This window comes from Macaca fascicularis, chromosome 20 (assembly GCF_037993035.2).
Source record: "Macaca fascicularis isolate 582-1 chromosome 20, T2T-MFA8v1.1".
NCBI classification, from domain to species: Eukaryota; Metazoa; Chordata; class Mammalia; order Primates; family Cercopithecidae; genus Macaca; species Macaca fascicularis.
In genome coordinates this window covers 4,464,694-4,485,560 of record NC_088394.1, presented here as the reverse complement: position 1 = coordinate 4,485,560, position 20,867 = coordinate 4,464,694, and the positions used below count along the sequence as shown (strand labels likewise).

The 20,867-nt window shown below is 48.1% G+C and overlaps 1 protein-coding gene across 2 annotated transcripts in view; it reads left to right on the top strand.

The window, feature by feature from the left end:
* TRAP1 (TNF receptor associated protein 1) overlaps positions 1–20,867 on the top strand; it is a 60,309-nt gene that overhangs the window by 4,246 nt on the left and 35,196 nt on the right. For both annotated transcript variants that reach the window (XR_012429657.1, XM_005591092.4), the window contains exon 2: positions 19,269–19,427. Coding sequence is in view for 1 of the 2 variants with exons in the window: in XM_005591092.4 (XP_005591149.1) it covers positions 19,269–19,427 (159 nt within the window). In the remaining variant the exon portion in view is untranslated. The remainder of the gene's footprint in view (positions 1–19,268; positions 19,428–20,867) is intronic.

The following is a 20,867-nucleotide window of genomic DNA, read 5'->3' as shown; positions in this document are numbered from 1 at the left end:
TTACTTTTTGAGAGTTGGGGGGTCTCACTATGTTACCTAGGCTGGCCTCCAACTCCTGAGCTCGAGGGATCCTCCTCCTGCCTGATCTCCCTCCCAAAGTGCTGGGCTTACAGGTGTGAGCAGCCATGCTTGGTCTGGAAATTTATGTTAATAGTGTAGCTTTATATTAATGTTCTTTAATATTTGATAGTATTTCCTCACTTTTTTCAAAATTTCCTTGGCTATTTATGTACACTTAACTTTTCCATATGAATTTTAGAATGAGAATAGTTTAAAAATGTGTTTGAGATTTTGTAAATGTGTTTGTTTCTGGTAAGTTTGTAAGTCTTTTTTATAATGCAATGTTTTGTTTTGAGACAGAGTCTCACTCTCGCCTAGGCTGGAGTGCAGAGATGTGATCTCAGCTCAGTGAACCTCCGCCTCCCAGGTTCAAGCAGTTGGTCTCCCAAGTAACTAGGATTACAGGTGTGCACCCCCATGCCCAGCTAATGTTTGTATTTTTAGTAGAGACGGGGTTTCACCATGTTGGCCAGGCTGGTCTCAAATTCCTGACCTCTGCTGATCCGCCTGTCTTGGCCTCCCAAAGTGTTGAGATTACAGGCATGAGCCACCTCGCCTGGCCTGTAATGTTAACTTTTGTAAATAGTTTTATAAGTAGGGTATTTTGTAGATAGACTATTGATATATATAGTCCAATATGCAAACGATACAGAGGTATGTCTGATGAAAAGCCCATCTCCCACTGACATGCCTCAGACACCAGCCCTCCTGGTGGCAAGTCCATTAGCCAGTTTTTGGGTGTCCTTGCAGAGATCTGCCTGGCATATGAGAATAGCTATGCATGCGCGCATCACATAAACATTATGTATATGCATTTGAACAGCATGGTAATGTGTGCAAACCGCTGTTCTACCTCGTTTTTTTTTCTTTGTGTTAGAGGTAATTCAGCATCAGCACACGTTACACAGCGTTGCCCCATTTCTCTCTGATGCTTTCCAAGTGTTAGGTAATGTCTGTAGTTTACTTACTAGCCTTCTGCCTGTGAATGTGTAGTGTATGTAACAGTCTTAAGCGGGTTATTTAATGACAGTCCTTGGCCCTAGTAGTGTTTCAAAGTTTTCTTAAAGATCTTGCCAAAGAAGAAAAAAAGGAAAGATTTTGCAGCTTTCTCGGTGAATGCATTATGCATTCTTAATTGTTTAGTTTTTGTTCCTGGGGTCTCATGTCATATTTTCTAACTAGTTTTCTGTATATAGGATGGCTGTTGAGTTTTGTATTCTACCATCTTACTGAATGCTTTTTTTTTTTTTTTTTTGAGATGGAGTTTCACTCTTGTTCCCCAGGCTGGAATGCAGTGGCACCATCTCGGCTCACCACAACATCTGCCTCCCGGGTTCAAGCGATTCTCCTGCCTCGGCCTCCCAAGTAGCTGGGATTACAGGCATGCGCCACCACGCCTGGCTAATTTTTTTTTTTTTTTTTTTTCAGAGACAGAGTCTCGCTCTGTCGCCCAGGCTGGAGTGCAGTGGCCGGATCTCAGCTCACTGCAAGCTCCGCCTCCCGGGTTCACGCCATTCTCTTGCCTCAGCCTCCCGAGTAGCTGGAACTACAGGCGCCCGCCACCTCGCCTGGCTAGTTTTTTGTATTTTTTAGTAGAGACGGGGTTTCACCGGGTTAGCCAGGATGGTCTCGATCTCCTGACCTCGTGATCCGCCCGTCTCGACCTCCCAAAGTGCTGGGATTACAAGCTTGAGCCACCGCGCCCGGCCTTTTTTTTTTTTTTTTGAGATGGAGTCTCACTCTGTCGCCCGGGCTGGAGTGCAGTGGCACGATCTCAGCTCACTGCAAGCTCCACCTCCCGGGTTCCCGCCATTCTCCTGCCTCAGCCTCCTGTGTAGCTGGGACTACAGGCGCCCGCCACCTCGCCCGGCTAGTTTTTTGTATTTTTTAGTAGAGACAGGGTTTCACCGTGTTCGCCAGGATGGTCTCGATCTCCTGACCTCGTGATCCGCCCATCTCGGCCTCCCAAAGTGCTGGGATTACAGGCTTGAGCCACCGCGCCCGGCCACTAATTTTGTATCTTTAGTAGAGATGGAGTTTCTCCATGTTGGTCAGGCTGGTCTCAAACTCCAGACCTCAGGTGATCTGCCCATCTCAGCCTCCCAAAGTGCTGGAATTACAGGCATGAGCCACTGCACCCAGCTTTTCTTATTTCTTTTAAAGACAGGGTCTCGCTTTGTCACACAGGCTAGAGTGCAGTGTTATGATCTCAGCTCACTGCAGCCTTTACCCTCTGGGCTCAAGTGATGCTTCCGCCTCAAGTACCCAAGTAGCTGGAACTACAGGTGCGTGCCACCATGTCCACCTGAGTTTTTGCATTTTGGGTAGGGACGGGGTTTCACCAGTTTGCCCAGGCTGGTCTCAAACTCCTGGGCTCAAATGATCTGCCTGCCTCAGCCTCCTAGAGTGCTGGGATTACAGGTTTGAGCCACTGTACTAGGCCTTATTCTTTAAAGTAATCTCCCTCTTGAAAAATGAAAGTCTTTTCTCAAAAAACTTCTTCCCAGGTCTGTGAGGCAGCACAGTGGCCCCTTCTGGCTCTCATCTTGTACCTCGTCCTTGTTTGCCTCGAGCATAGGACTTTCTCTGTGTTCGTGCCTCAGGACCCCTCCCTCTGTCTTTGCTGGGTCCACTTAGCCTGGTCATTGGGCCTTGGCTCCTGAGAGGCCCTTAGACTGAATTCCTCATCCGATGTGTCCATACCAGCTTTCACGTGACGTCAACATTGACAGCAGGGAAAACATTAGCACTTTTGTGACAGCCTCATATTTTTTTGCCCCCCGCCGAGACGGAGTCTCGCTGTGTTGCCCCGCCTGGGATTACAGGCGCACGGCACCACACCCAGCTAATTTTTGTATTTTTAGTAGAGACAGAGTTTCACCATGTTGGCCTGGCTGGTCTCGAACTCCTGACTTTGTGTTTCACCCGCCTCGGCCTCCCAAAGTGCTGGGATTACAGTCGTGAGCCACTGTGCCGGGCAGCCTCATATTTTTTATAATTTAATATCTGTTTTGAATAAATAAATATGGTTTGATTGAAAAGCCAAAACCATGTGAACAGGTAAACCTTGAGAAGCCTTGCTGCTGCTCAGAGCACCTGCTGCTTTCATAATTACTATTAATTACCTGTGGGTACTGCCACTACTTACTTGTACTACTGTAGTAAGTGCAGATATACATCTTCCCTCAGGGACACACCCTTCTCTGTGTTCTGTTACTTTGGAGCTCGTAGAGAGCTTGCTGTGTTCATACATAGTTTGCTGCTGCTTTGCCTTCTGCAGCCACCGTGAAATGCCGTTCATATCTTTTGCCCCAGGTTTTTCTTCTGGACTGGCTGGCTTTCTATTTTTTCTTTTTTTTGGGGGGGGGGACAGGATCTCTCTGTCGCCCAGACTGGAGTGCAGTGGCGCGATCATGGCTCACTGCAACCTCTGTCTCTAGGGTTCAAGCGACTCTCCTGTCTCAGCCTCCCAAAATGCTGGGATTACAAGCATGAGCCACTGTGCCTGGCTTCTGTTTTGTTTTTTGGTTTGGTTCTGTCAGTTGTTGGGAGAGGAGTGTTAAGATCAACTATGATTGTGGAATTGTTTTTTCTTTAATTCTTTCCATTTTAATTCATGTATTTTGAAACTCTGTTATTAGGCAAATACATACTTGTGCTTACATTTTCCTGATGAATTGTTCCTTGTGGTATTCTGAAATACCCTTCTTTTTTCCTAATGTTTTTTATTTTGGAATATATTTTACTTGATATTAGTAGAGGCACTCCAGCCTTCTTAAACACACTTTTTGGATGGTATGTATTTTTCCATTCATTTGTCTTCAGTGTATCTTTTTCTTTATATTTAAAGTGTCTTGTAGATTGCATATAATTACGTCTTCCTTTATTAATTCCGACAATCCTTGCCTTACAATTAGAGTTCAGTTCATTAATATAAGAGTAAATATTGATATAGTTGGATTTATTGCTACCATTTTATTTTTTGCCTTTTATTTGTCCTTTTGATTTTTTCCGTTTTTCCTTTCCTTATTAATTAAATATATTTGAGATTTCCATTGTGGTTCATCTAATGCTTTTTAAAGCGATTCTTCTGGTTACTCTGGTGTTTGAAATATGCCCCCTTGGCCAGGTGTGGTGGCTCACTCCTATAATCCCCGCGCTTTGGGAGGCCGAGGCAGGAGGATCCCTTGAGCCCCAGAGTTTGAGACCAACCTGGGCAACGTAGCAAGGCACCCATCTAAAACAATTTTTTTAAAAGAAATATGCACCCTTGTCATAGTCTAATTTAGAATTAGTATTATAATACTTCATGTAAAATGTCAAAATCTTGTAACTCTATACATGAATTCTCTTCCCCACCCCATCTTTTATGTTACAGTTGTCATGTGCATCACACTCACATATGTTACAAATACCACAAGATAATGCCTTAAGTTTTGCTTTTGACTGTCATATTTTATTTATTTATTTTTTTGAGATGAAATCTCACTCTGTCACCCAGGCTGGAGTGCAGTGGCATGATTTTGGCTCACTGTAACCTCTGCCTCCCGGGCTCCAGTGATTCTCCTGCCTCAGCATTCCCAGTAGCTGCGACTACAGGCGCCCACCCCCACGCCCAGCTAATTTTTTGCATTTTTAGTAGAGACGGGACTTCATTATGTTGGCCAGACTGGTTTTGAACTCCTGGCCTCAGGTGATCCACCTTCTTTGGCCTCCCAAAGTGTTGGGATTATGGTGTGAGCCACTGCACCTGGCCTGTCATATATAGTTTAAATATATTAAGAGAAAAGTACCTTTTTTTTTTTTTTTTTTTTTTGAGATGGAGTCTCACTCTATTGCTCAGGCTGGAGTCTGGTGGCATGATGTTGGCTCACTGCAACCTCCCCACCTCCTGAGTTCAAGCGATTCTCCTGCTTCAGCTTCCTGCAGAGGTGGGATTACAGGTGTGTGCCACCATGCCTGGCTAATTTTTTTTTTTTTTATTTTAGAGACGAAGTTTCACCATGTTGGCCAGGCTGATCTCGAACTCCCTGACCTCAGGTGATCTGCCCTCCTTGGCCTCCCAAAGTGCTGGGATTACAGGCGTGAACTACTGCGCCTGGACTCAGAAGAATTGTTTTTTGTTGTTCTTGAGATGGAGTCTCCCTCTGTTGCTGAGGCTGGAGTGCAGTGGTGTGATCTTGGCTCACTGCAACCTCCACCTCCAGGGTTCAAGTGATTCTCCAGCCTCAGCCCCCCGAGTAGCTGGGATTACAGGTGCCTGCCACCACAACTAGCTAATTTTTTTTTTTTTTTGAGACGAAGTCTCGCTCTTGTCCCCCAGGTTGGAGTGCAGTGGCTTGATCTCGGCTCACTGTACCTCCGCCTCCCAGGTTCAAGCGATTCTCCTGCCTCATCCTCCCAAGTAGCTAGGATTACAGGCGCACACTACCACACCTGGCTAATTTTTGTATTTTTATTTTTATTTTTTTATTTTTATTTATTTATTTATTTATTTATTTATTTATTTATTTTTGAGACAGAGTCTCATGCTGTTGCCCAGGCTGGAGTGCAGTGGCGCGATCTCGGCTCACTGCAAGCTCCGCCTCCCGGGTTCCTGCCATTCTCCTGCCTCAGCCTCCTGAGTAGCTGGGACTACAGGCGCCCGCCACCGCGCCCGGCTAATTTTTTGTATTTTTAGTAGAGACGGGGTTTCACTGTGGTCTCGATCTCCTGACCTTGTGATCCGCCCGCCTCGGCCTCCCAAAGTGCTGGGATTACAGGCTTGAGCCACCGCGCCTGGCCATTTTTGTATTTTTTTTATTTTTTTATTTTATTTTATTTTTTTTTTGAGACGGAGTCTCGCTCTGTCGCCCAGGCTGGAGTGCAGTGGCCGGATGTCAGCTCACTGCAAGCTCCGCCTCCCGGGTTCACGCCATTCTCCTGCCTCAGCCTCCCGAGTAGCTGGGAGTACAGGCGCCCGCCACCTCGCCCGGCTAGTTTTTTTTTTGTATTTTACTAGAGACGGGGTTTCACTGTGTTAGCCAGGATGGTCTCGATCTCCTGACCTCATGATCCGCCCGTCTCGGCCTCCCAAAGTGCTGGGATTACAGGCTTGAGCCACCGCGCCCGGCCCATTTTTGTATTTTTAATAGAGACACGGTTTCACCATGTTGGCCAGGCTGGTCTCAAACTCCTGACCTCATGATCCACCTGCATTGGCCTCCCAGAGGGCTGGGATTACAGGCGTGAGCCTCCACACCTGGCTGAGAAAAATACTTTTTATCTCAGGTTACCATTACTGATACTTCTGCATTCCTTGCTGAAGATCTAAGTTCCCATCAGATAGGATTTTCATTCAGCCTGAAGAATTGCAACATTTCTTTTAGTGCACATCTGCTGTTGAAGGCTTTAAAGATGCTCTACCATTGTCTTCTGGTGTCCATCATTTCTGGTGAGGAGTTAGCTGTCATTCTTCTCCTGTGGAATGTGTCTTTTTCCTCTGGCTCCTTCCAAAACTGTCTCTTTTCCTTGGTTTTCAACAGTTTGTTTATGATATATCTAGATGTTTTTCTTTTTTTTTTTTTTTGAGACAGAGTCTCGCTCTGTCGCCCAGACTGGAGTGCAGTGGCCGGATCTCAGTTCACTGCAAGCTCCGCCTCCCGGGTTTGTGCCATTCTCCTGCCTCAGCCTCCCAAGTAGCTGGGACTACAGGCGCCCACCACCTCGCCTGGCTAGTTTTTTTGTATTTTTTAGTAGAGATGGGGTTTCTCCGTGTTAGCCAGGATGGTCTCGACCTCCTGACCTCATTATCCGCCCATCTCGGCCTCCCAAAGTGCTGGGATTACAGGCTTGAGCCACCGCGCCCGGCCGATACATCTAGATGTTTTTCTTTGAAATTTTCCTATTAGTGGTTCATGGAGCTTTTTGAATCTGTAAATTTATGTCTTTAACCAAATTTGGGGGAAAATTTTGTTTGTTTATTTCTTCAGTTTTTTTTTTCTGTCCCATTATATTTCTCTTTTTCTGACACTCCAGTTACATGTATGGTAAACTTGTTTCTGTTGTTGCAGATATCCTAAGGCCCTGTTCATTTGTTCTGAATTTTGTTTTTTTCATTTTTTTTTTGAAACGGAGTCTCACTCTGTTGCCTAAGCTGGAGTGCAGTGGCGCAGTGTCAGCTCACTGCAACCTCCACCTCCTGGTTCAGGCAGTTCTCCTGCCTCAGCCTCCCGAGTAGCTGGGATTACAGGGGCCTGCCACCATGCCCAGCTACATTTTGTATTTTTAGTAGAGATGGGGTTTCACCATCTTGGCCAGGCTTGTCTTGAACTCCTGACCTCAGGTGATCCACCCTCCTTGGTCTCCCAAAGTGCTGGGATTTCAGGCGTGAGCCACTGTGCCTGGCTCTGAATTTTTTTCGTCTCTGTTTTATGTTGAATAATATCTAGAGTTACAGCTAAAGATAATGCATCTGAAATATCCCATCTTTTATTTTGGGCGTATTTTATTTTGTCGTATAGTATTTTTATAATGGCTGCTTTTAAATCTTTGTCTTTCTGATTCCAACATCTGGATCTTCTTGGGATTGGTCTCCATTAATTAGCTATTCTGTTCAGCAGGGGTCACATTTTCCCATTTCTCTGTCAAGTAATTTTTGATGACATCCTGGATACCGGGGATGCATCTTCTGGAGTCTCTGAACTCTGTTATGTTCTCCTGAAAAGTTGTTTTTTTCAAGTGGGATCTTGGCTGGACTCAGACTGCAGACCCTTTTTCGTAGGCGGTGGTTCGTTTCTTTTACCCGTAGCCCCGCACGTGCATGGTTCAGGGGGCCCAGGCAGAGACCTCTGAGAGTTTGTTTGCAGAATTTGGGGCTCTCTTCCTTTGACGTTCCTTTCAGGGGTCTCCCCTTACTTTCCAGCTTCTTTGGTTGCCCTAGTCTCTAACCTGGATGTTACGACCATTAGAGGTATACATTGTACACATTTTCTCCTAGTGTTTTCCCCACTCTTGAGTGGCATGATTGCACCGTCCTCATTTGGTGCTGTTCCCTTCCTCCGTGTGTCAGCCCTCCTCCAGAAACTGCCTGCTTTTGCCGACTCTCCAGAGCGTGCTCGTAGTCTTATTTTGCTGACATTCTGAGTTCCTATAGGAGCTCTGTAGGTAATAACCTATAGAGCTCTGCTGGGACACAATGCAGCCGTACAGGAAGGGGCATTCTGTGGAGCGGAATTAAATCTAAATGTGAAATTATTCTCTGTGTTGCACGTGGTAAAATTGTAGGCTCATTGAGACATGTAGTTTCAGAAAAATAATTGAGCATTTCTCACAGCTGAAAAAAAATACTCAGCATGTGTATGTAAAGAGCGTAACTGAAGATGCCGTCGAGAAGCAGAACCACAGAAGAACTGTGGGTGGTGAACGGGACAGATAGGTGTTTTTCTTCAAGCACAGAGCATGCGCAGTGCGCTCTTCCTCATCTGCCTTACTTGAGCGACCCCTGTAGGCAGTTGCCGTTTTTAATTTTTGTTTTTTGTTTGTTTTTTTTTTTTTGAGACAGAGTTTTGCTCTTGTCACCTGGGCTGGAGTGCAGTGGCAAGATCTTGGCTCACTGCAACCTCCGCCTCTTGGGTTCAAGTGATTCTCCCGCCTCAGCCTTCCGAGTTGCTAGGATTATAGGCATGTGCCACCACCCCCAGCTAATTGTTGTATTTTTCGTAGAGATGGGGTTTCACCATGCCATTGGCCGGGCTGGTTTCAAACTTCTGGCCTCAAGTGATCCACCTGGTTCAGCCTCGCAAAGTGTTGGGATTACAGGCGTGTTTTTAATCTTGAAAGTGAGTTTGAAATGACCTTGCAGGACCCCTGGCACCATCTTTTGGCTCCCTGAATGTGCTTCTGCTTGAGCACAGTGAGGTTTATGTCTATTAAAAAAAAAATTTATGTTTGTTGCCAGGCGTGGTGGCTCACAACTGTAATCCCAGCACTTTGGGAGGCCGAGGTGGGCGGATCACCTGAGGTCAGGAGTTCCAGACCAGCCTGGGCAACATGGAGAAACCCCGTCTCTACTAAAAATATAAAAATTAACTGGGCTTGGTGATGTGCATCTGTAGTCCCAGCTACTCGGGAGGCTGAGGCCCGAGAATGGCTTGAACTGGGAGGCGGAGTTTGCAGTGAGCGGAGATTGTGCCTGTGTACTCCATCCTGGGTGACAGAGTGAGACTGCGTCTCAAACAAACAGACAAAAAAGTCTGGGCGCGGTGGCTCACGCCTGTACTCCCAGCACTTTGGGTGGCCGATGTGGGCCGATCACCTGAGGTCGGGAGTTCGAGACCAGCCTGACCAACATGTAGAAACCCTGTCTCTACTAAAAATACAAAATTAGCCAGGCGTGGTGGCACATGCCTGTAATCCCAGCTACTTGGGAGGCTGAGGCAGGAGAATCACTTGAACCTGGGAGGAGGAGGATGGGGTGAGCCGAGATCATGCCATTGCGCTCTAGCCTGGGCAAGGAGAGCAAAAACTCTATCTCAAAAAAAAAAAAAAAAAAAAAAAATTTTGTAAAGGGTAGCTTTTGTGGTAGATACTTTGGCATACCAAGAAATAGGGATGTTCCTGTCTTCAAAGAGTGTTACTGAGAAATAAAAGCTTGTCCCTGCCCTAAGTTAGTGAGATAAATTATACATTAACCAAAAAATTAACAGTGGGAAATATCATATGCTGGCATATAGCAGCAGTTTCAAATGAGCAGCACAGGCCGGGCATGGTGGCTCAGACCTGTAATCCCAGCAGCTTTGGGAGGCTAAGGTGGGAAGACTGCTTGAGACCAGGAGTTTAGCCTGGTCAACATGGAAATACCCTGTCTCTACAAAAAAAAAAAAAAAATTTTAATTAGTCATGTGTGATGGTGCTTACCTGCAGTCCCGGCTATTCAGGAGAGTAAGGCAGGAAGGTCCCTTGAGCCCAGGAGTTCAAGAATGCAGTGAGCCATGACTGCAGCACTGCACTCCAGCCTGGGTGACAGAGCAAGCCCTTTTCTAATAAAGAAAGAAATAGTAAATACGTGAATAATTCTTTTTTTTTTTTTTTTTTTGAGACGGAGTTTCACTCTTGTCGCCCAGGCTGCTGGAGTGCAATGGCATAATCTTGGTTCACTGCAACCTCCGTCTCCCAGGTTCGAGTGATTCTCTTGTCTTAGCCTCCCGAGTAGCAGGGATTACAGGCACTTGCCACCACGCCCGGCTGATTTTTGTATTTTTAGTAGAGATGAGGTTTCACCCTGTTGATCAGGCTGGTCTTGAACCCCTGACCTCAGGTGATCCACCCACCCACCTCGGCCTCCCAAAGTGCTGAGGTTATAGGTGTGAGCCACTGCACCTGGCCAATGCAAAAATTTGTTAAATGGGCAACATAAAAAGTAAGTACAGTGAATTCATAGGAAGAGATTATTGTGAACTGCAGGGGCCAGGGAGGCCTTAATGGGAGAGAGGGCCTGCAGCCGGGTCCTGCAGCAACTCGGATGGGAAGGAGTCCCAGCTACTGGGACTGCGGCTGCAGAGTGGAGGAGCTGCATGGGCACTCGCAGTAGTGGGTAGGGATGTGGGGGTGGAAGGGGAGGGATGTGTGGTGTCACATTCAGACTATCAGTGCTTCCCATTTTGTGCAACTCCAAACCACCAGATAGTTTAACTTTGTAGTCTGACATTGAGGTTTGTGGTTTTTCCTGTAGGGTATAGGAGAAACACAAAGACAAATTGTGCAGATAGCATGTTTGGTATCTGGTTCAGGCAGATTTATTCCTCTAGTGGTTTATTTATTTCTTTTTTTTAATTCTTAATTTTTTTTTGAGACAGGGCCTGGCTCCATCTCCCACCCTGGAATACAGTGGCATGATTTTGACTGACCGGAACCTCTACCTTGTAGGCTCAAGTGATCCTCCCAAGTAGCTGGGACTACAGGCATGCACCACCACACCTGGCTATTTTTTGTAGAGATGGGGTTTTACCTTGTTACCCAGGCTGGTCTCAAAACCCTGAGCTGAAGCGACGCTCTGGCCTTGGCCTCCCAAAGTTCTGGGATTACAGGCATGAGCCACTGCACCCGACCTAGTGGTTAAAAGTTATTGTAGAAGCTGGGCGCGGTGGCTCACACCTGTAATCCCAGCACTTTGGGAGGCTGAGGCGGGCGGATCATGAGGTCAGGAGATCGAGACCATCCTGGCTAACATAGTGAAACTCCATGTGTACTAAAAATACAAAAATTAGCCGAGCATGGTGTTGGGCACCTGTAGTCCCAGCTGCTCGGGAGGCTGAGACAGGAGAATGGCGTGAACCCGGGAGGTGGAGCTTGCAGTGAGCTGAGATCCGGCCACTGCACTCTAGCCTGGGCGAAAGAGCGGGACTCTGTATCAAAAAAAAAAAAAAAAAAAAAAAGGCCGGGCGCGGTGGCTCAAGCCTGTAATCCCAGCACTTTGGGAGGCCGAGACGGGCGGATTACGAGGTCAGGAGGTCGAGACCATCCTGGCTAACATGGTGAAACCCCGTCTCTACTAAAAAAAATACAAAAAAAACTAGCCGGGCGTGGTGGTGGGCGCCTGTACTCCCAGCTACTCGGGAGGCTGAGGCAGGAGAATGGCGTAAACCCGGGAGGCGGAGCTTGCAGTGAGCTGAGATCCGGCCACTGCACTCCAGCCTGGGTGACAGAGCAAGACTCCATCTCAAAAAAAAAAAAAAAAGAAAGAAAAAGTTGTTGTAGAAAGTTTGCATAACCTGAAGTCAAATCTGCTTTTAACAATGCTGTCAATTAACGTAATCTTGAAATTAGGATACAAGGTCTTGCAGTTCTGGCTAGTAATATAGATTTATTTTTTTCTTTTTCCCAACTGTGAAGACTTCTGTGTACTCCTCCCATCATGAACATTATATTAAATCCTTTAAAAAATACAGCCTGGGTGTGGTGGCTCATGCCTGTATTTCCAGCACTTTGGGAGGCCAAGGCGGGTGGATCATGAGATCAGGAGTTCAATACCAGCCTGACCAACTTGGTGAAACCCTGTCTCTACTGAAAAATAAAAATAAATAAAAAAAGTTAGCCAGGCATGGTCGCATGTACCTGTACCCAGCTACTTGGGAGGCTGAGGCAGGAGAATTGCTTGAACCTGGAAGGCAAAGGTTGCAGTGAGCTGAGATCATGCCATTGCGCTCCAGCTCTGGGCAATAGAGCAAGACTCTGTCTTGGGGGGAGAAAAAAAATTCTGCGTATTAATTGGGGAAAAACCAAAAAGACTAGAAAAATGAAACATGGGGAAATCATGCTTAATCTTAGAATAAGGAAAGCTTTTACAACCAAAAGACTAATTTCCTTAATATATAAAAAGCTCTTGCAAATCAATACGATTTAAAATGTAGCAGAAAAATCATCAGAGGATACCAGCAGTCCCTTAACAAAAAAGGAAATAGGAAATATTTCAAAATATGGGACAGTGCTCAGTTTTGCTTATAATAAGAGAAATGTAAGTGAAAACTACAGTGAAAATTTTATCTGACCAATAGGCAAAGATCCAAGAGTTTTATCTCAGCACTGGCTTGGCAGGAATGTGGGATGATATGCACTTTAGTACTTTGCTGTGGTAACGTAAACTGATAGAATCTCTGTGGAGTGTGACTTGGCAGTATCTACCACTACTTAAAATACATAACCTTAGGCTGGGCGAGGTGTCTCACGGCTCTCATCCCAGTACTTGGGAGGCAGAGGCTGGGGGATCACTTGAGCTCAGGAGTTTGAGACTAGCCTGGGCAACATGGTGAATCCCTGTCTCTACAGAAAACACACAAATTAGCCGGGCATGGTGGCATGAGCCTGTAGTCTCAGCTACTCAGAAGGTTAAGGTGGATCACTTGAACCTGGGGGCTCGAGGCTATTGTGAGCCAAGATCACTTTACTGCCCTTCAGCCTGGGCGACAGAGTGAGACCCAGTCTCAAAAAAAACCACAAAACACACAATTATTTACGAGTGGTATTACACGCTTGTAGTCCCAGCTACTCAGGAGGCTGAGGTGGGAAGATGACCTGAGCCCGGGAAGGTCGAGGCTGCAGTGAGCTTTGATTGTGCCATTGTGATCCAGCCTGGGCAACAGAGTGAGACCCTGTCTCAAAATAGCAGTAATTTATACCTGCTACAGTTATTACTGTGGTGTTTCCTGATGGTGCGCTGTTTGCTGCCATTCCTTGTGTTTATTCATTGGAATTCTGCTGTGATGACAAGCTGCTGCTGCTCCTCTGTTTCAGTGTGCACCGATGGTTGCTCGATTCGCCGGGTCCCAGCTTACAATCCTTTATTGTCGTTATTTCGCTGCACAAATTGTCCTAGATTCTGCCACTGGGAGCCCTTCTGGCTGGGTTGTGTGTCCTCTTGACACATTCCGTCCTTTCTCGTCCTTCTGCATACCACAGGGTGTCCTGGGCTCCTCCGTGTGCTCCACAGGGATCTCTGCTTCCTGTTTTTGGAGAGAGGTATTCACAAACCAAGATCTGGCTTCCAGGTAGGGTGACCAACCGTCCTAGTTTGCCAGGACAAAGGCTTTCCCTGGGACGTGGGACTTTAGAGTGCTGAAACTGGAACAGCTTTTGGACTTTGCTCTCTGTAGCCTAAGTGGGGGGTCATCGCGCCTGGGCCCTGTCACGCGTCGGTGGACAGAGCAGAGGAATGTGTGTGTGTGTGAATCCTCTGATATTGATTTCTGCATCCAGTCTGTACACATGGGAAAGGTCGTGAGCCTATACTGATGCCTGCGCCTCCACTGCCACACCGCAGGGTTTTTCTTTGTCGCTTTCCTTATCATTGACTTTTCTTCAACCGTGAGGACCCCAGCTCGTTAGCCACAATGAGCTTGTCCACTTGATCTTGGCACATGGGTAAGTCGGGCTCAGACCTGCTGACCTCTCGGTGGGCGCGTCTCCTGCCTGAACCCGGTGATGGCACTGCCCGCCGAGGGCAGTTTCACAGTACAGTCATGGTGCCCTTTCTAAAGTCTCTTGGGTTGGTTCTTCTTTCAGAGTGGTGATGTCATTGTCACAGCTGTACGTGTTTGCTGTTTGTATTTCATTTTTTGTTCCTGTGCACCATGTTTTGTTTTCATGGTTTCTTTTTTTCTTTTCTTTTTTTGAGACAGAGTCTCACTCTGTCGCCCAGTCTGGAGTACAGTGGTGTGATCTCGGCTCACTGCAACCTCCACTTCCGTGTTCAAGCAGTCCTCCCACCTCGGCCTCCCAAGTAGCTGATAACTACAAGTGCGCTACCATGTCTGGCTAATTAATGTTTTTTTTGGGGGGGGTATGAGAACACTGACCGTGGTTCTGAGAGAGACATACAGAAGATGTGCGTGGAAGTGTCACATTCCTCAGCTCTGCCGGCCCGCTCCCCTTCCCACTTTCTTTCCATTTTCCACATCTATGCTGGTTGGAGGTTGAATTGTGCCTCCCCACAGAAGAGGTTAAAGTCCCAACTCTCAGTACCTGTGAATGTGACCATGTTTGGAAACGGGGTCTTTGCAGGTGATCAAGTTGAGTTCACTTGAGTGGGCCCTAATCCAACATGACTGTGTCCTTATAAAATGGGGACATTTGAACAGACACGTGTAGAGGGAGAAGGGCAGATGTCCTGGCGGGAAGACACAGGGAGAAGACGACCACCCACAAGCCTAATCTATGCCAGAGGCTGCAGAGGCTGGGAGAGGCGAAAACAGACCCTCCCTCCCAGCCTCAGGAGGAAGCAGCCCTACTGGCACCTTGATCTTGCACTTCCTGCTTCCAGGACTGTGGGAGAATCAGTGTCTGTTACTTTAAACTACCGGGTGTGTGCCACGGGGAGCTTCATACACACCTCCTGTAGGTAACCGAGCTGTGGGGTTCGAAGGCCGGGCACAGTGGCTTATACCTGTCATCCCAGTGCTTTGAGAGGCCAAAGTGGGAGGATTGCTTGAGTTCAGGAGTTCAAGACCAGGCTGGACAACAGAGAGAGACTTTGTCTCTATTTTTTTTTTTTTTTTAAAAAGAGGCCAGGTATGGTGGCTCATGCCTGTAATCCCAGCACTTTGGGAGGCCAAAGTGGGTGGATCACTTGAGGTCACGAGTTGGAGACCAGCCTGGCCAACATGGTGAAACCCCGTCTCTTCTAAAAATACAAAAAGCTGGGCGTGGTGGTGCGTGCCTGTAATCCAGCTACTCGGGAGGCTGAGGCAGGAGAATCGCCTGAACCCAGGAGGCGGAGGTTGCAGTAAGCTGAGATCAGGCCACTGTACTCCAGCCTGGATGACAGAGCGAGACTGTCTCAAAAAAAAAAAAAAAAAAGATATGTTTGCGGTACCTGTGAGTGTGAGCTTATTTGGGTCATTTCAGGTGTATCAGGTTGTGATGAGGTCACACTGCATGGGGATGGGGCTTAACTCCAGTATTCCTGGTATCCATATAAGAAGAGGGAAATTTGGACACAGCCAGGACTCCACATAGAGAAGAACTTGCCATGTTACAAGAGGCAGAGCCTGGAGCATGTGCAAACCATGAAACACCAAGGATGCCAGCTGCTGCCAGAAGCTGGGGAGAGGTGCGGGATGGACTCTCCGTCAGCACCTCCCGTGGGCACCACCCCTGCCCAGAACCCGGGATCTTTTTTTTTTCTGAGACAGGGTCTCACTGTCTCACCCAGGCTGAAGTGCGGAAGTGCAATAGTGTGATCTTGGCTCGCTACCGCCTCAACATCCTGGGCTCAAGCGATCCTCCCACCTCAGCCTCCCAAGTAGCTAGGACTACAGGTGCACACCACTACACCTGGCTAGTTTTTGTGTTTTTTTATTTTTTTATAAGACGGAGTCTCGCTCTGTCCCACAGGCTGGAGTGCAGTGGCGCGATCTCAGCTCACTGCAAGCTCCGCCTCCCGGGTTCACGCCATTCTCCTGCCTCAGCCTCCCGAGTAGCTGGGACTACAGGCGCCCGCCATCACGCCTGGCTAATTTTTATATTTTTAGTAGAGACGGGGTTTCACTGTGTGAGCCGGGATGGTCCTGATCTCCTGACCTCATGATCCGCCCGCCTCGGCCTCCCAAAGTGCTGGGATTATAGGTGTGAGCCACCGTGCCTGGCGCAGAACTGTGGACCTTTTTGAAACTGCATAGTTTGTGGTGCTGTGTTTCAGTAGCCTTAGGAAACAAAATACACAGTCACATCAGTTTCTGGTTTATCCTTTTTGTGTTTCTTTCACACAAATGATCAGAAACATGGATACGCTCTGCGGGTGGGTGGGTGGCGCTTGGACGCTTCCCTCCTGTGTTCCCAAGGCTGGCTCTGCTCTGGGTGGAGGCAGAGGCTTCAGCGCCCTGGTTCAGTGTAGACTATTCACGAACTCCTCTAACACCAAATACCATTTAATTCCACAAGAAATGTCCCGAGATTTCTTTTTTCTTTTTAGCTGTATGAATAAAGTGAACAATTACGTAGACCCAAATAATTGGATATTTACATGGTTTGGAAACTGAATATTTTCTGAATTGCGGTCGATGTTTTTAAGGTGTCTGCATGGAGATAAAGGCTAGGGTTGGCTGGGTGTGGTGGCTCACACCTGTAATCCCAGCACTTTGGGAGGCCTAGGTGGGCGGATCACCTGAGGTCAGTAGTTCGAGACCAGCCTGGCCAATAAGGTGAAACCTCGTCTCTACTGAAAATACAAAAATTAGTCAGGCATGGTGGCAGGCACCTGTAGTCCCAGCTACTTGGGAGGCTGAGACAGGAGAATTACTTGAACCTGGGAGATGGAGGTTGCAGTGAGCCGAGATCACTGCACTGCAGCCTGGGTGACAGAACGAGACTCCATCTCAAAGAAACGAAAACAAAAGGCTAGGTTTGTGCTGTTTGTAAGTCCAGGAATAAACCTAAAGAATAGGCAAGTTTTGACTGGGCACGGTGGCTCATGCCTGTAATCCCAGCACTTTGGGAGGCGGAGGCAGGCAGATTGCCTGAGGTCAGGAGTTCGAGACCAGCCTGGCCAACATGGTGAAACCCCGTCTCTACTAAAAATACAAAAAAATAGCTGGGTGTGGTGACGGGTGCCTGTAAACCCAGCTACTCGGGAGGCTAAGGCAGGAGAATTGTTTGAACCTGGGAGGTGGAGGTTGCAATGAGCCGAGATTGCACCACTGCACTGCAGCCTGGGCAACAAGAGCGAGACTTGGTCTCAAAAAAAAAAAATAGGCAAGTTTGTGTACCTTTTAGGAGTATGAAAGTTGATATGTTAATTTTTTTTTTTTTTTTTTTTTTTGAGACAGACAAGTGCTCTGTCACTCAGCCTGAAGTGCAGTGGTGCAGTCTTGGCTCACTGCAACCTCCGCTTCCCGGGTTCAAGCCATTCCCCTGCCTCAGCCTCCCGAGTAGCTGGGATTACAGGTGCACACCACTGCGCTCGGCTAACTTTTGTATTTTTAGTACAGACGGGGTTTCTCCATGTTGGCCAGGCTGGTCTTGAACTCTTGACCTCAGGTGATCTGCCTACCTCGGCCTCCCAAAGTGCTGGGATTACAGACGTGAGCCACCTCACCCCTGGCTGATATGTTAATTTTTAAAACCTTGATTCCTGGATATTCTGCGTCCATCTTTTGTACTCGTTACAAATTTGTGAAGAACAGGAGAGGCTCCCAGTTAGATGTGGTTCATTTAGGCCTAGACTTTCACATGGTGTAGCTGGCTGGCCACACGTATCCTTGATGCCACCGTGTATTGCAAATCTGCTGACCAAGGCAGGATCCTGGTGTGTGGTCCTGGGGTCAGTGGGTGATGGTGCTGGGTTGGTCCTGTCCTATGTTGGAGTGAAAGTGTCTGTGGTTTCTGTAGCATCAAAGGCTGGGCCTGTGTCGGTGAACTGCGTGCGGCTGGGGACACACTGGCTGCTTTCCTCCCTCGCTGGACTCTGCAGGCGACTTTCTCAGCCCACTGGGCTGATCAGGAAGTTACAGAAGACAAGTCTCCTTCCTAGTTACAAGGTAGAACCCATCGTCAGCTGTTTTTCAGTTTTTAAAGTACACTAATTTTTTTTAAAAAGTCTGTTTTGGGCCGGGCGCGGTGGCTCACGCCTGTAATCCCAGCACTTTGGGAGGCCGAGGCGGGCGGATCACGAGGTCAGGAGGTCGAGACCATCCTGGCTAACACGGTGAAACCCCATCTCTACTAAAAAATACAAAAAAATTAGCCGGGCGCAGTGGCGGGTGCCTGTAGTCCCAGCTACTCGGGAGGCTGAGGCAGGAGAATTGCGTGAACCCAGGAAGCAGAGCTTGCTGTGAGCCAAGATCATGCCACTGGACTCCAGCCTGGACAACAAAGCGAGACTCCGTTTCAAAAAAAAAAAAAATCCGTTTTGGATGAAAAAGTCATGGAAAAGAATCAACTTTTAGAACATGATGAGACAGTTTGAGAATATTAACATTTAAATATTTGGATTCCTTTCGGGAGCATTTTTTTTTTCTTGACTGTTAAGAGCAAGGAAGTGTGGCCCATCGGGGGCTTCTGCAGGGGCTGCGAGGATCGAGACAGGTTTGAGTTTGGGGGGTTCTGCGGGGGCTGCGAGGGTCGAGGCAGGTTTGAGTTTGCGGGTTGATGGAAAATCTCACCTGTGAGGTGAAAGTGGGAAGTGCTGTCAGCAGGCACCTGCCAGCTGGGCGCGGTGGCTCATGCCTGTCATCCCAACTCTTTGTAAGACCAAGGCAGGAGGATCGTTTGAGCCCGGGAGTTCGAGACCAGTCTTGGCAACATAGCAAAACCCCATTTCTACAAAAAACTTTTTAAAAATTATGGGGGCGTGGTGGTCTATGCCTGTGGTCCCAGCTACTCGTGAGGCGGAGGCAGGAGCATCGCTTGAGCCCGGGAGGTCGAGGCAGCAATGAGCCGTGATTGCAGTGACAGAGCGAGACCCGCTCTCAAAAGAAGGCAGCAGCCCACCCGCTCCAGTTTTGCTTCGGCGGTTCTGAGCAGACCCCATATCTTAAGCTGACGACGTGTGTGAGGGCTCCTTGCCGAAACCACACCGTGACTCTGTGGCGTTTGGTCCTGGGGATTTCTCTTTCAGCAACAACCCGACTTAGAGGTGTCCACACTGGCTTTTGCCAGACACCCTTGATGGGACAAATTACCATATTGTTTCTCGTGTCTTCCTAATTCTCGTTCTTTCTGCATATTTGTCTTTTCAGGAAAACCAATTCTGTGTCCTCGGAGGACCACAGCCCAGTTGGGCCCCAGGCGAAACCCGGCCTGGAGCTTCCAGGCAGGACGGCTGTTGAGCACGCAGACTGCTGAGGACAAGGAGGAGCCCCTGCACTCGATCATCAGCAGCACGGAGAGCGTGCAGGGTAGCCTGGGCTCGCGCTGTGGTCTGGGAGGGCTTCTCGGTTCACTGCTGTGCATAAAGGGGCATTTTCAGGGTGGAGGCAGTGATTGGCAGAGCCACCGCCTCAGGTCTGAAATCAGAAGGTTTGGCTGTAGGGAGTGCTGCGCCCTCCATTTCTGTCCCAGCGAGGGACTTCTGCCAGTGTCGGGTGTGTCTTGCCCCCTCTGGTGGCCACCGGTGAGTTTACCATCCAGCACCTCCCCTGAGTGGTGATTCATGGCACATCTGCTAATAATCATGGAAGCGGGAGGGGAAACTCAGCATTGGCTCAGCCTGCGCAGGACCGAATTCCGGAGCTGACTTTTCATTCCCTCTGAAGTATAAAAAAGCGGTCTTTGGAGCCAGTCCTGAAGTGGGTCCATTTCTGGCTTTTAAGTGGGTCGACAAGAGTAGAATCTTTGAAGTTAAAAAGAGAAGTGAGGTTTTCTTATTTTGATTTCTAAATAATTAATTTGGAAACCGCTTATTTGAAGAATGTAGGCTGGGCGCAGTGGCTCATACTTGTAATCCCAGCACTTTGGGAGGCCAAGGCAGGAGGATTGCTTGAGGCCAAGAGGTCGAGACCAACCTGGGCCACATAGACCCTTTCTCTACAAGAAAAATTAAAAAGTTAGCCAGGCATGGTAGCACACACCAGTGGTTCTACCTACTTGAGAGGCTGAGGCAGGAGAATCAGTTGAGCCCAGGAAGTTGAGGCTGCAGTGAGCATGATCATTCCTCTGCATAGCAGCCTGGGCAACAGAGCCAGATCCTGCCTCTAAAAAAAAAAAAAAGAAAAGGAAAGAACATATAATCTGGTTCTTAGAGGCAGCCCAGTTCTCGTGACCGTGCACATCGGGAGACCAGGCTGAGCAGTCCCTCGACGTAGCCCGAGGCCTGTCTGGCCTCAGCGGTGGGAGGATTGTTTCCCCTGTGTTCTTTCTGTGCAGATGGGAGCCTGATTTGTCCTGCCCTGAGATCTCCTTTCTTTTTTTTTTTTTTTTTTTTTTTTTTGAGACGGAGTCTCGCTCTGTCGCCCAGGCTGGAGTGCAGTGGCGCGATCTCGGCTCACTGCAAGCTCCGCCTCCCGGGTTCACGCCATTCTCCTGCCTCAGCCTCCCGAGTAGCTGGGACTACAGGCGCCCACAACCGCGCCCGGCTAATTTTTTGTATTTTTAGTAGAGACGGGGTTTCACCGTGGTCTCGATCTCCTGACCTTGTGATCCACCCGCCTCGGCCTCCCAAAGTGTTGGGATTACAGGCGTGAGCCACCGCGCCTGGCGAGATCTCCTTTCTGAGAGACTTTGTTTCATTTTGTTTTGAGACAGGGTCTTTCTCTGTTGCCCGGGCTGAGTGCCGTGGTGCAGTCATGGCTCACTGTAGCCTCGACCTCCCTGGCTCAAGTGATCCTCCCACGTCAGGC